General features: G+C 46.4%; 1 protein-coding gene across 3 annotated transcripts in view; it reads right to left on the bottom strand.

The window, feature by feature from the left end:
• The window catches only part of CDCA2 (cell division cycle associated 2), a 484453-nt gene that overhangs the window by 123547 nt on the left and 345269 nt on the right, over window positions 1–15637 (bottom strand). For all 3 annotated transcript variants that reach the window (XM_078666604.1, XM_078666606.1, XM_078666605.1), the window contains exon 12: window positions 15130–15273. In XM_078666604.1, coding sequence (XP_078522730.1) covers window positions 15130–15273 — 144 coding nt within the window. The remainder of the gene's footprint in view (window positions 1–15129; window positions 15274–15637) is intronic.

Here is a 15637-nt window from a genome sequence, read left to right as displayed (position 1 = left end):
GGTTGTAGATGGTGGGTTGCGCATTCCTTGTTTTCATTTCCATTATAATGACAATAATCCTTTCTTTGACCCTGTGCTCAATCAACGTGGACTGTATTATAGTGAATACGAGGGGCTTAGATAAAGAAATAGGAGAGGCGAGGAGGAAGGGAAACTGGGGTAAGGAACAGCCGACGGAGGAGAACAAGACTGAGGGCATTGCTGTGGAGAGGAGGGAGGAGAAATGCGACACGGCGGGCAGGGGAGGGGGCGGAGCGGGGAGAGCGGCGATGAGGGTGTGAAGCAGCAGGGGCCTTTGAAGTGAAGCTAAGCTTCACTTCAAAGGTGTGGGAGGAGTGCGGCTGAGGGAACAGATGGCGATTTGATGATGTGCACGCGCATTTTAGGTCAATGCGCTTGCGCATTGACCTAAAAGCGCACGGGCACAGCATCAAATCGCCAGTCAATCGCCAGTCTACGTAAAGCTTATTTAAGCCCCTAAAGTCTCGCTCTGCTCAATGCGCATGCGCATTGAGAGGCGAGACCTAATAAAACTCCTAGCTAAGTGCACAAGCTGATCTGGAGATAAAAAAGGGGTGTTTTTCTTTAGCAGCAGGTGATATGATAAATTAATTTGTGTAACAAAGTAGAGGTGTTTATTTAGCTCAACACTTAAGTTTTTGACAGAGTCGGCGTCAGAAGGGAGATTTGATAATGCAGATGGCCAGATTGGTTGGGGGGGGGGGGGTGTTGGGGGGGAGGGGAGGGGGTAGTCTAAGGACCTTTAAACAATCAACCAGTAAGATTATTCTGTATGCAATTTCCAGGACTATTTCCCGAACTGCTCTAGACCGTGGGTGCAAATGGGGAATAAGAACAGCCAGGTAGGACAAAGCACAGAGGGGGAAGAAAGTGCAGAAAAAGCAGATTTTGAGAGGGGCTTGGAGTGACATACAATAAAAAAAAAAGCTCATAACAATAGTGTGTGCAGGTTGCTGAAGAGGATTCACATCCATGTCACAGCCCCCACCCCCTCATATTAATTTAAAGTGTAGGATTCCACTCTTCCACAAAACTAGCAAAAAGTGCGGGGGAAGAGCGACACAGAACAATAATAGTGGTGTGTGGCAAGGGAAGTTGGGTGCATCAGAATACATCACAGGGCGAGAGTAACTAAAGTAAAACGTTGTTAGGCAAACATTTGACTCATGGGACAACCAGGAGAGCAGAGTGGGCATCAGTAAGTGCACCACGTTAAAAGTCTTAGGTTTTATTTGTGTTAAGCTTAAGGAAGTTTCCTAAAGTTGAGTACTGTAGTGGTGGAGCTCTGATCTAGGAACTGGAATTTCGAGAAGTAGTCGGCATATGAAAATCTGGTTAGTAAGAGGCTGACCATGTACATTAAATGAAATGGGAGAATATGAGCAGTTTAGAATACCAAAAGTAATGAACAACTAGAGTGGGAAGGGTAGAGTGAAGACTCCTCATGTCGTTAAAATTGGAACAGAATATCCAAAGATGGTGTCCACTGATCCCAGCAGAAACAAGTTGTTTGCTCAAAATATAGTGATCAACCGTACCACGTTTAGCTGAAAGGAACGCCTTAACTTCAATCTGAAATCTTGGCACTCCTCCATACTGAATGTGGGTAGACTCCACAGAAGAAAGAAACTAAGTGAGATGGAACTACTGAGACACTAATTGTCTAATTAAAAGGAGCCCTCCGCGGCTGCAGGCCAAATTGAATATCTCACTGATATGCTGATGCCTGAAAAAAATCTGTAAAGTGTTCCCAAAACTGAATGAAAGTTGCGTTTCAATGAGAGAATAGTAGGATGTGCTTTATGAAATTAATCTAGCAAAAGTCTTAGCTGCAGCTTGTTGCACATCGTAGCTACTATAAGTAAAAAATAAAAAGTTCATTTGTAAAATGCAGAAAACTTGTTTTGTTAAGATAAGTTTACACCACATCTACTACCTGGGTTACATAGCTAAGGAAGAGTAAGGGAAGCAAACAATGTGGATGATATCCCCTTTTAGATGTAATTCACCTAAAGATCTAGGGTACAAGGGAGTTCTGAATAACTCAATATAACACCACATATGGTATGGGGGAACACAGGGCTGTCTAAACCACCTCTCAGATGTGAAAGCAATCGAGAATAAAGTCCTACAACAGAGGCACTCAGTGCAATAAATTGTCGATTAGTTAGTCTAGGAAAAGGTTCAAGTTACAGTAGGCAATTGGTTGTAGGGGAGAGGCGACAGTAAAGTATAATGGTGGATGCCCATCTCATGCCAGTAGAAAGGGATTCTCCGATTTTTCTATGATCCAACAGGTGTCAAAGCAGATACGTTTGTTTTTTCTTGTGTTCACATGGATACCCAATTTCACTAATGTCTAGAACAAGACATGCATTGAGCAGCTGAGCAGGTTATTCGATCCACTGAAAGCCTTAGCAGGAGCAATCAGAGTATCCACATTCCCAGAGGAAATGACAAGCTAGGCAATTGCTAATTGCTCAGTGGATGCACTCCCTAGAGATGCAGGATGTACAGGAAAAAAACTTGACAATACCAGGCTGGATTTACCAGATGATACTGACAGTATCAGAGCAGTCACTGAACTTTGGAGGAATTTCTAATCCATTGGAGTGAGAGGGATAGCAGAAATGGCACAAATTCCTCCGTCCAATCCATCATTAGGTCACCAATCAGTTATACATGACCTTTCCCCATCAAAAGAAACTTCACATCTAGAGTTCTGGTGAGTTACAAAAAAAGATCTAAGACTGGGAGGAAAAGGCCCTGAAAAATAGTATCATGGAGTTTCCACACATATGGCAAATAGAAACACCAGCCAGGGTGGTCCGCTATCTGGTTGTGAACACCAGTAAATATGGATATATACAGAAACATGCTCTTGAAGATGGCTTACTGCTACGATTCAGTAATCATTAAAGCAATTGAGACAGATTGCACCCTCCCTTACTTTCCATTTTATAACCTGGTTATGGCATCATCTGTGTATCAGCCTGGACTTAACTACTGGAAAAAGGGCCATGAAGGCTGCCTTTATGGGCAAGATGTACGTCCGATTTTTGAGGTCACAAAGGGGATTTCAGGCCCTTCGCAACCGCAAAATAGGTCAGGTTAATGTACTAACCCTATTTTGCAAGTCACTAACCAGTTAGCGACTCGCAAAATAGTATTAGCGACTCACTATTAGGAAGGGACGTGACAAGGGCGACTCTTCCCAATAGCAACTCACAAACCCATGTATGAATGTTTTGCGACCGCAATTGCGGTTGCAAAACACTCGCAGTTTGCAACCCTTCTCAGAAGGGTGGTAAACCACTCGCAAATAGTAAGGGGTCCCCAGGGGACCCCTTCCCCTTTGGAAATGGATGCACAAATACTTTTTAAGGGCAGGCAGTAAAGTGTCCCAGGGACCAATACTTGGCCTAAAAAATTTTAACTAAAAAGTTTCATTTTCTATTTTCTAAATGCATCCGGTTTTCCTTTAAGCAGATCTTGATACACAAGATGATCCACCTGGATAGCGCGCGCTTGTACACAGCCTTGCACTTCATGCGTCCAACGTAGCCCACAAAGAGCTGGTCCATCAATCGCAAGTCCTTAGTCCTGCCCAAATAAAAGCTCGCCGCTCTTTTAGGATCCAAGTGGTGAAGTCTCTCCTCCTCCTTGGAAGGGTGAGGGGGAGGATAGAACACAGGAAGAGTAATGGACTGCCCTTAATGAAAGGGAGTAATTACATTAGGCAGAAAAGAAGCCCTGGTCCAGAGGACCATCCTTTCAGCATGAATGGTCAAAAATGGAGATTTTGAACTAAGAGCCTGAAGCTCGCTCACCCTCCTTGCTGAGGTAAAAGCCACAAGAAAGACAGTTTTAAAAGACCAGAGTCTCAATGGACAATTATGCAAGGGTGCAAACAGGGAACCCATCAAGAAAGTTAAAACAAGATTTAAATCCCATTGAGGCATAACAAAAGGAGTAGGCGGAAACCTATTGGTAAGGCCCTTAATAAATCTCAAAACAATGGGAGATTCAAATAAAGACGGCTGACCTGGCAAACATAGAAACGTGGATAAAGCGGACAAATAACCCTTAACAGTGGCCACAGCACAACCCTGCTGAGCCAAGAAAAGAGAAAACTGAAGAACATCTGACAAGTGGGCCTTTAAAGAATCAATGGATCCCTCTCCACACCATTTAACAAACTTAGACCACCTATACGAGTAAATAGACTTAGTGGAGTGTAGCCTGGACGATAAAATAACATCCACCACATCCGGCGGGAGAGAGAAGGAACTCCGGTTGCCCAGTTCAATCCCCAGTTATGAAGGTGCAGGCTCTGGAGGTGGGGTTGTAAAACCTGCGACTGCGACAGGAGGTCTGCCCTGAGAGGGAGACTGAGCGGAGGGTGCGATGAGAGGTGAAGTAGATCTGTGTACCCGAAGAATCAAGGGTATGGGTGGAAACGCGTAAAGGATCTGCGAGCTCCAATCCAATTGAACCACGTCTCCCAGCGCTCCCTGCATCAGATTCTGGAGACTGCAGAACAACGGGCAATGCACATTCTCATGATTGGCAAACAGGTCCAACCGAGGAGACCGCTACATCTGGAAGATGTGATAGAACACCTCCGGATGAAGCTGCCACTCGTGATCGGCCGAATAACGCAGACTGAGAATGTCCGTACAAACATTCAGCACACAGGCTAGATGATATGCAAACACACAAATCTGATGGTCCCGAGCACAGGACCAGAGTCGCAGAGCCTCTCGACAGAGACAATACGACCCTACACCTCCCTGTTTGTTGATGTACCACATCACAGTAGTGTTGTCCTTCAGGACCTGAACCGACTGACCGCAAAGTGAAGGAAGGAAAGCCTTCAGTGCCAAACGTATCGCCCCCAATTCCAGTAGGTTGATGTGAAGCAACCTTTCCTCTGGAAAGCAACGACCTTTGACCTCCAGATACCCCAGATGAGCACCCCACCCTAGAATGGAGGCATTCGTGATCACTGTAGCCACCGATGGAGGATGATGAAAGGGCTTTCCTTGAAACAGATTGCCCTCCACGCTCCACCAGGACAGATCCGCTGCAGTTTCTCTGGAGATCCTGACTGACTCCCTGAGATCTCCGTTGTGCTTATACCACTGCCTGCGGAGACACTACTGGAGCACCCTCATGTGCCAGCGTGCATGGTTGACCAATAAAATGCAGGAAGCGAACAGACCAAGCAGGCGAAGGACCTTCAGAACTGGAACAACTGCTCCATTGTGAAACAAAGGAAGCATCTCCTGAATGTCGAGAATTCTTTGTGGAGGTGGAAAAGCTCGACACACAGTAGTGTCCAGTACCGCCCCTATGAACAGGTTGTGCTGAGAGGGCACCAGGTGAGATTTTGTCACATTTATTGAAAAGCCCAAGTTGAACAACAGTTGAGTTGTTACACGCAGAGGATGAAGCACCATCTCCGGTGACTTTGAGCAGCCAGTCGTCCAGATAAGGGAACACTGGAATCCCTGACCTTCTGAGATGAGCTGCCATCACCTTTGTGATGACTCGAGGTGCAGTAATAAGACCAAACGGTAGGGCCGCAAACTGGTAGTGCTGTGAAGCTACCGTAAAACGGAGATACTCCTGTGCGACTTCAGGATGGGGATGTGAAAATACGCATCCTGTAAATCGATCGACACCATCCAGTCCTCTTGCTGCAGTGCCAGAAGAACCTGAGCAAAGGTCAGCATCTTTAATTTCTCCTGTTTGAGGTAAAAATTTGAAACCTGAGGTCCAGGATCGGACGCAACCTGCCATCCTTTTTGGGGATCAGGAAATACCAGGAGTAGCATCCCTGACCCCTTTCTTGCTCCGGGACAACCTCTATCGCACCTTTTTGCAACAAAGTAAGAACCTCCTTCTGTAGTAGAAGCAAATGGTCCTCTGAAAAAAACGTTGACAAGGAGGGTAAGGAGGAGGAAATTCCCAAAAGGGAAGGGCGTACCCATTCTCTACAAGGTTTAAAACCCAAAGATCTGACGTGACCGATTTCCAACCCTGTAGAAAATGAGACAACCGACCGGGTACAGGACCCGCATGATCCAGGATGGGGGATCTAGGGCTGCTTTCCTGCGTTACCAGGGGGAGCAGGGGAGTTAGACGAAGAGGAGATATTGCGGGCAGACCCACTTTGGCGACCTCTGGCTCTTCCTCTATAGGACTTATATAGTGGATTTTGCTACTGCTGCTGAGATTGTCGCAAGCTGCAAAAGGAACATCTTCCAAAACCACGATACTTCTTATAACCAAAACCCCTTGACTGGGTTTGCAATCCTAAGGATTTCACTGTGGCTTTACTATCGTTAAATCTTTGAAGTGCAGAATCAGCCTTTTCACCGAAAGGTTTTGACCAATCAAAGGGCAAATCAAGAAGTGTAGCCTGAACATCTGGGGAAAATCCAGAGGATCAAAGCCAAGCCTGTCTCCTGGTAACTATGGAGGAATTCATAACTCTGGCCACCGAATCAGCAGTATCGAGGCCAGATTGAATCACCTGTCGAACAGCCGCTTGAGCATCCACAGAACCTCCATAAAATTTCCCTGCTCTTTATCAGGCAACTTGGGCGCCAATTGCTTCGCCGAATCCATCCATCCATGTATATAACGGCCCAACAAACAGGTAGCATTAGTAGATTTTAGTGCCAAGCTTCCTAGGAACGGTTTCTGGCATTTCAGCCGTCTTCAGCCAGGCTCGCTTGAATCCAGTGGCAAAGTGAGCAAGGGACTCACGTCTGAGCATACCCTGCCAACTTATGGTGAATAAAGCGGTACAAAAGGGGGTGGTGATGGATGGAGCATCTGAACCAATCAAACACTCACACCCAGTCAAAAGATCTGGGTTTAATCCATCACCGTTCTTTAGCCCACTCTGCCACCCCAGTTCAGACATGGCCAAAAATCAGTCTGGGATTCAGATGCTCCGTCCATCACCACCCCCTTTAGTACCACTTTTTTCGCCATATAGGGAATCGAAAATCTCGGGCCCGGAAACTGCCATGACGGCGCAGTCGGCATGAAAGGCGCGAAGGGTGCCTGGGCATAGTGCTGAGACACACCCAAATTAAAGGCCAGTGGACCCACGGAACCTGAGGATGCTCCGGAGGGGGAAGGGTGCCTTAGCGAATACTCCATTAATTGCATTTAAAAAAATGTGTTGGATCCGAACCTGGAGTTAGAAACTGTGGATATGAAGTCGAGCCAGCATCCACACGAGGAGCATCTGACGTCATAACAGCTGGATCCACTGACGGAGGCACATTTCAACCTCGTGAACAGGAGAAAGATCATCCCGAACTGGCAAGCCCTCCGAATCCAGCAAACCCTCGGTGCCGGAGACTGCGCTGGAGTGCCTTTTGGAGATGGAGATCTCTCCGGAGTCATCCGAGGAGATGGCGATGGAGACACCAAGTCTTACTGACCACGTTGAGGAGCCAGCGAAGGTGATCTCGAAGTCTTACCCTTCGATGTACGGTGCTGAGAACCATGTCTCCTCTTTTTCTTGTGTTTCCTCGACTTTGACGTATGCGAAGTTGACAACTTCGACTTTGATCTTTTACGTCCTCTTCCTTCCTTTTTTGCCTTTGCCATAAAAAGCTTGGCCTCCCGTTCTTTAACCACTTGGATGCTAATGACAAGGGTAACTCGTCATGGAGTTTCCATTGATTTCAATGGAATTTACATGGACTCCAGGGACATGCCATAGCATCCAAGTGGTTAAGAGCCTTTGGGTTCATCTTTCTACACCAGCAACAGTCTTCCACGTCGTGATCCGACAACAAACACCATAAACAATCTTCATAGGGGTCAGTGATAGACATGTGACCCCCACACTCCCTACAGGGCTGAAACCCAGACTTCCTCGAAGATGCTATTGCAACAGCAACAGTTAAAGATGAAGAAATAAAGTAACTTGACACAACAAGGAGAGTTACGCGTCGACGGCACAGAAAAAAGGGAATTGACATCATCACGCCAAAGAGGCTAGTAAAAAGAGCCCAATAGGGAAAATGCTGAAACCCTTGGTTGCAAAAGTTGTGGTATTCTAAACCCAGTCCACAGCCTGTTTGATGACTATAGACCACTCCAGGCCTTTGAGTCCAGCATTTAGAATGGTGTTGCAGATTCGACAGGCTGTTTTTGGGTGGTAATTCTCATAGCACACAATAATGAAAATATGTTTAAAAATAGGGCCACGTTCCGTTTGCCCGTTAATGTGTAAATGTATGCATATGTATCTGTATAGTATAAACCTAGCCAAAAGACAGCTGTGAGCTGCACAGGTGCACAGATAAGCATACAGTCAACAAGAGATGGGCGAATTAAGCAGGATCGTCAACAGTTAATGCATTGTGATGTAGTTTCCTTTAAAAAGGTGAGTTGTCAAATCTTACCTAAACTGGAACAGTGTTGGAGCAGTCCTGGTGGGCCAGGGATATTGTCCAAGATCATGGGTGCATAGATGGAAAAGGAAAAGGATGCATAGATTGAAAATGATGCAGCTTGTAATGATGATGAAAATGTGGCATGAACTTGGAGGTGAACGATCAATCACGTCATTCCACTCTGATTCTGCAGTCTTGGTACTGTATGGGATGTAGCAGTATCACAAAAAGGTGAACTGGGTTGCTCAAAAGAAATATTTTATCCATACCAATCTTGACTGAAGGTGGTAAAGTACTGGTTGATTTGGCCATGCTGATGGTCTAAACATATTATCCTCAACTTTTGTGACAATATCTTATTTGCCTGGGCTGAAGAAAATCCATTTTTATCTTGAGTTCTATCTTCTGCAGTTGGTGAGTTTTGGATTTATTCCATTAACACCTTAAAGAGCAGAGGACGCTTTTGTTGTGAAGATGAACAAATTACTTCCCTTCGGTAAAGATAGATCTGTAAGACACATATATCAGTTATAGATTCCTTATCTCAGAATTACCCCCAGGCGTCAATTCCCCGTTCGTCATTAACCGGAATGACATTCCACGCAAGAAGCGCAGAGCCATGCAAGACACTGACAACTGGTGCACAAATCTAGGGCCCTGAAAGGGAGTCCATTGCTCTTGAAGTCAGTTCGCAGAGCGGGAAGCATTGGTGGGGAGGTAAGCAATCTGTACCTAATATATGTGGAAGGGAATACAGAGGCTTGAACAACCAAGCTCTCAGGGGTGGGGTGCTGGGAAAGGAAAATGTGATCGGCCTGGCGATGGCGTCGGGCCATGTTCCTATCCACAGGAGCCCCTGGGTTGTGCCGGGACCAGGTGCCCAAAAGAACATCTGAAAGTGCATCATTAAAAAGCAGCCGTGGCTCTGCAGAGGTAGCCGCCAGCTGAAGCACTTTTGTCAGGTTAATCCTGACGGCCACTGTAGGGAGTTCGAGGTGGAGAGCCTTGGCCGCCCTACGCAACACCACTGCGTAACTCGCGCCCTCCTCCGATGCCACAGTAGGAGGAGTTAGCATGCCAAGGTCAGGAGAGGTGTCAAGACCGCTGGCATCTCCCAGTTCCTCAACCCAGTCCGGGTCAAACTCACACTGTGCTGCGAGAGGGTCCTCAGACCCTCCCAGTCCTCCCCTTTCACCGAAGGCTGCTGAACAGGCTGAAAATAAGGAGGCTGGACATAAGGGTAGAAAGGCCCCATCGGCGTCTGAATCGGTGTCGAGCGACGCCGTTCCGGCGCCATATCTGCATCAGGCCTGAAACATGGGACAACGTCGTCCGGGGGCACGGGCAACGTCGGAGGTGCTACCCGCGGGGTAGGTGGAGGTGTCACAAGGTCAACCGGCGTCGACCGGGATCCAAGCCTGGATCCTTGGGGGCCCTTGGGCGCCAGAGCCCACAGAGATGCCGGAGTCGCCAACAATGAAGAGTGAGGGCCCGCAGTCGGGCCCGAAGGCGCACCGGCAGGGCCAGACGGCCCAAAGAGGCGGGCCATGGCTGACAGAAATTCCTGCAGCTGGGCCGGAGTCGCAGACGGACCCGGGAAGGGCGGGTAGGCCAGTGGCGACTGCGTAGGCTCTGCCGGAGCCGCAGTAAGGCACCACCCGCAGCCGCGATGGGAAGCCAGAGAGCGATGCCGCTTCTTCGACTTCTTGTGATGTTTCTTCTTACCTGACCCAGAGTGTGAAGACTTCGATACCGACGAACGATGGGGATGGCTCCGCGACTGGTCCCTCGACCTCCCACGGGACCGGGACCTGGAACGGTTCAGAGCCGACTGCCTGACTTCAAGCAAGTTTCGGGACCGCTCCCGCAAAGTCTTCGGCGCCATGGCCCACCAGTCGGGGCACAACTTGGGGTCGTGGTCGCGCCCCTGGCAGTAGAGATGCATGCGGTGCGGGTCCGTCAACGACATCATGCGATGACAGTCCCTGCAGGACTTGAAACCGGGCATCCCTACGGCACCGGGAGTCGAACGACTCGAGAAACAGAGACAAAAAGGCCTCGAAAAACTTAGTCAAAAAGTGACTGGGGGTACCGCTCTCTCCGGATCTGCGCTTGCTGGCGTGGAAAAAGAAAGAACGGACGTCAGCGCGCGAGGGCTGCGTCTAAGTAGCTGCCGCGATGTCATCTCGGCGACCATGATGGACGCGGAGATGCACAATGCCACCTTCGGGCGCGCAAAGGTACTGCTGCCGAAAACTTTACGGATCCAGTCTGACACCTGGGGGTAATTCGAAGGTAAAGAATTTATCAATACATGTTTCTTTCAGATGCCTGCACTTATTTGTTTGATACTGTGGGCCCCAGGCTCAGTTTGCCTGCTTGTTTAAAACGCTCCCAGGTGGCGTATTCACCCATATCATTTGTATATTCCAGGGAGGGTGGTGTCCCCGTGGCATGAACCCCTTTTCGTGAGATTCTGAACCGTATTGAACTGCAGTCCCTTTCGCACCAACAACTGCAGTGCCCTAGCACTGCCCTGCCCTGAAGGTTGGCCCCGGCAATATCATTGTGTGACAGTTTGACGTAGTGCCTTGAAGCACTACACTTGTGCACCGCTAATTGGGGTGGGCACTGTTTCACCTGACTTCAGTGAGCATGTCGGAGCAGGGAGACATGCAGTGGTGCGAGGATCCACTATCTCAGTTACCATGGGATAATGAATTTTATGATGCAGTGGATGCATCAATGTATAGGGTGGTAAAGAAAGATATGGTCCCCAAGGAACAGCGCCTTGCGCAGGAATGTGCCAAGTAGTCCCAGTCCCCGGCAAATGCAACCCTGGTGCCCTCTGCCTCAATCCAACCCACAGAAGGCCAACCTGCCCCGGCCAAACACCCCCAGGAGGAGGAAGAGGTGGATCACACTGTTTTTGCACGTTTGCGAGAGGCGTTCCTGGCCAAAAACCAGTCTTGCTCTGCCCCCTGACACAGCTCCTCTGTCAAAGGCGTCTCCAAGCCAGGGTTTGCCTGATCCACCTCCTGGGGATGATGCCTAGAGTGACACTGACAGGGAACCTGACCCTTCCAGGCTTTGGAACCCTTCCCCTACAACCCCGGCCACTGAACCTCGTACCACGGATGATGGATCCATGATTGATCCAGAGGAGCTTCTCCATCACAGATTGTCCGAATGGACCCCTTCCAGGAAGGCGGCAAACTAAATGGCGAGTAGAACACGAGCACAGTTAGGGAAAAAGCCAGTAGTTGCCTCAGGGCAGAATGCCTGCATCCCTCTTTGGATTGCATGGTAGCTCTGACCTCAGAGTTGGATCCCAGTATGGCCACATTTCTAGCAATAATTTATGAAAGACCCAAAGAAAGGCAATGACTGGTCCTGGCGGGTGTGCCATGATAAGCTCCTGGATGCCCTTGATCCCATGATCCTAGACATGGCAGAGGATGCTAGAACATCAGGATCACTCATTTCCCCGGAGGCACTCTCTGGTTGGGCACAAAGTACATTATCATGTTCATGGGGAATGCCAATTGCGCACTGGCCACCAAGCGGAGACGCTTCTTTCTTAATAAGGTGGATCATAAGCTAGGGGACATGGAAGATTCAAAAGCAGGCAAGGGGAGTAGGTGGGGGTGCAGGTGTATTTGGAGAGCTTTTATTGGAGAGCTCAGATTATTTGTTAACACTTTCATGTCACTACACAAGGCCCAGTCCTCTATTAAGAGGGTGTTCTGTTTACGAGTTTCCGCGGGGCCAGTTGAGGTAGGTGTCGCTCAACCTCCAAGTCCTCCTCCTAATATCTCAGATGGCAAAGCTCCAGGTATGGGCAGTTCCAGGATCAATCCCACAACAGCATCTTTTACCCCAAACTTTCCATTAGGTTAGCCAGGAAATGTTTCATTATTTATTCATGTGTAAGTATTTCACTGAAATATTCAATGAGAACTCTACTTTCCTGCAAGTTATAGAGATGGTCTGAAAGGAAACTGAAATAGAAGATCCCACATGATATTTCAAGGCCAACTTCGGTTTGCTCCTTGCTGGGTTCCAGGCCTATCAACTCGTTACTTTTCAGAGACACTTCATTTTACCACAATTACGTAGTTGATTAGACATCAAACCAGTAATTCTTAACCTTTGGTTTGCGGACCCCTGGAGGGCCAACACGTATGCAGTGGGTTGTCGACTGTTTAGAAACTTAAATATTATCAACAGATTAATCAAGTACACGGACATAAAACCAAAATTTCCTAGAATAAGTTTTAAAACCCACTGTAAATAAGAATGAATTTGCCATCAAAAAGCTGAAAATGTAATTGGTATCCTAATCTTGATTGTTGGAGCAGCGCAAGTACTGCAACAGTAATCTAGTATGTATGATAACAGGCCTAGATTGAAGTTGCATGCTTAAACACAGAAAGCAAGCCTTAGGAGCAAAAAAGTCAAAGTGGTATGTTATATTCGAGAATATTGCTATGTCTTTCAGAAATAAAACTGCATTTTGAAAGTTCCGATTAATTATTTTTGCATATTTGTTAGCAAATTAAATGTGATACTTCATAATATGTGTATTTGTTTGATGTAATCCCCCCGCATCCACTGAGCGGGTGCCAGATCCTTCTCCTACCTCGTGGCCAAGATCTGGAACAAACTCCCCCACCGCATCTGACTAAGCCAGACACTGCACCAATTCAGAAAGGACCCGACTCTTCAAATGACATCGGGAGCTGCTCACACCCCGCCACCCCTCCCCCAGCACCTTGAGACCCTCACAGGTGAGTAGCACACTTTAAAAACCCTGATTTTTTTATTGTGTTGAGGTTCATATCGTAGAAATTCTTAAGCAGGGGTCCCCGGATTTCAGTTGTGATTCAGGTGTCCACAGACTTCAAACAATTAGGAGCCACAGCTCTAAACATTATATTTATTAAACAATGGTAAATTTGATATAACTTTTTCTTTGATGTAAGGGTGTGGTTCCGGTAGGGCTAGCCCATGATCCCCAGAAAAGATGCCTCATATATGCAGCTGACGTTTTTAAGAGGAGTTTCTTGTTTTGGGCTCTCAAGCTTTGGGTCATAGAAACTCAAGAAATTACAAATATATCAGTTTACCATAGCTGAACAATGCAATCGACAAAAGGTATCGCTTGTGTATAATTTTTGTAGCATGTCCTTACACTATTTCACACTTTTATTCCAGCTAGAGCTTGTAGACTTTAAAAGTTAGTCTCTGGGCTTCTCAGCTTTGCGTACATCAGCCTACAGCTCATGACCTCAAATCCAAGCTTGTGAACTCTATACGTTTTAAAGAAGAAAAAAAAACCTGTACTGTTGATTTTTTTAATAACCTACAGCCCATACACCCAACCTACCGCAGGCAGCCAATCCTGCCTTAGATGGTGTTCCATCCATGCGATCAACCTCATTGGTCAGCCATTACTGGGCAATTTATTGTTTCTTGGGAAGTTTTGTATACATTCGTCAACTAACACCAAAGATATATGCAAATCAAAAATTAGCTTTCAAATGGAAACTTAGAGCTAATTAGATCCACGAGTCACTGCTAACCAACTTGCACACATACACACAGAAAAAAACTAATAAGCAGCACAAACAGTAAAAAAAGGTACTATTTGACATTTTTGGTTTATTTTTTACTTGTGTCTGGACTCACTGTAGAAAGTGATCTAGGTCAGTTGGCGCTAAAGTAGGTCTCTTGGCTACGTTGACGATGCTACACAGAATGAGTCTAGTGGCTAGGATTGAGTAGTGTCTTTGGGATCCAGCCTGGACCTGGCAAATGTGGCAGAGGGAAATGCATTTTAAGGTGGCATATGACACCAAAACTGAAGCACACATGAACACAGACAATGGACAATAAAGTTTGCTTCATGAAGATGCATATTTTTGCGTCCTTTGTTTTGCTTACGGGTTAAAGATCACAGAACCATAATACGTCAATTGTGCAGCACAAAAGCTTTACATCTATTTCAGCTGCTTGGTGAACTGGGTACATCAACCAAGGTAACACATTGTACTGGTGTGATATTTGGATTACCTTTGAGGAAATGCCACTGATAATAGGGAATCCTGTCCACCTGCATTTACATCTCACCTGAAGTAGTACCTGGGAAACAAATTTGATGTCTATACAGGATGCGAGTCAAAGATAACACCAACGTGAATTAAACTGACAAGAGGAATTCATTGTTTCTCCATCATGTAGCAAATCTTAGCAACTCTTATTGACTATGTAACAATCTGTTTGACCAGCAGGCTACCAAAATGTCCCTAGCTATTTAATTATGAAAATTTAAACAGAGTCTAAATGACATGGTGGTTCCTGTAATTCAACCTAGGGAATTCAAATTGGGGAGAGGGGTTGGCCTAACGGCTAAGGCGCTCGACCTCGGACCTGGGGATCTGGGTTCGAGTCTCGGTAACCACGCCAAAAAAACCTCCTGTGATTCTGGGCAAATCACTTAATCTCCCCGTGCCTAAAAATGAAAGTGTGTCCTCATGTAACGTAACTGGTGCTATGTAAAGCGCTCTGATACCTGATTCGGTTCGGGTCTAGTTCGCGCTATATAAAACTCTGCAAAAAAAAAAAAAACTTTCAATTACCACAACATTTGTTATGAAGACCAGAAAAACGCATATACCTGCATTATTTTGTGACTCTTCGGAAGGACTTTCATCAATTTGCTTCAAATGCTCAGATTCCAGTAAAGGCTCCGGAACGTCAGGTGTGGAAATCACTTCACAATTAACAGCCTCAGAGACTTGACTTGAAGTTGAATCAGGATCTAGAAAAAATTACAATTTTACTTTTGCGAATACGTTCTTCCATACCAAACATGCATGACCAAATTGATACTATGATAAATATATGGCAAAGAAGCACGTTCTCCTGACTTTTTACCATTCCAATAAGTTGCAAACGTCTAGCAAACAACGAAAGCAATAGCACAAACAAATGGATTTTAAATCACAACTAAGCAGTGTCAATGAAAATGTATGTTTTTCTGTATCAGTACTTAATCGATTGCCACTGCTGAACTCGGAAGTTTAGTGATACAAGCTTTCTAATACTGATGTTGTATTTGTTCAGGCATTAGTATTAAAAAAGGAGGATCTATGAAAGTTTGGTTTTACTTCAAGGTCTAAGCA

Source organism: Lissotriton helveticus, chromosome 11, assembly GCF_964261635.1.
Source record: "Lissotriton helveticus chromosome 11, aLisHel1.1, whole genome shotgun sequence".
NCBI lineage: Eukaryota > Metazoa > Chordata > Amphibia > Caudata > Salamandridae > Lissotriton > Lissotriton helveticus.
Note: the sequence above shows the minus strand (reverse complement) of the source record. Positions and strands in the feature narration are given on the sequence as shown.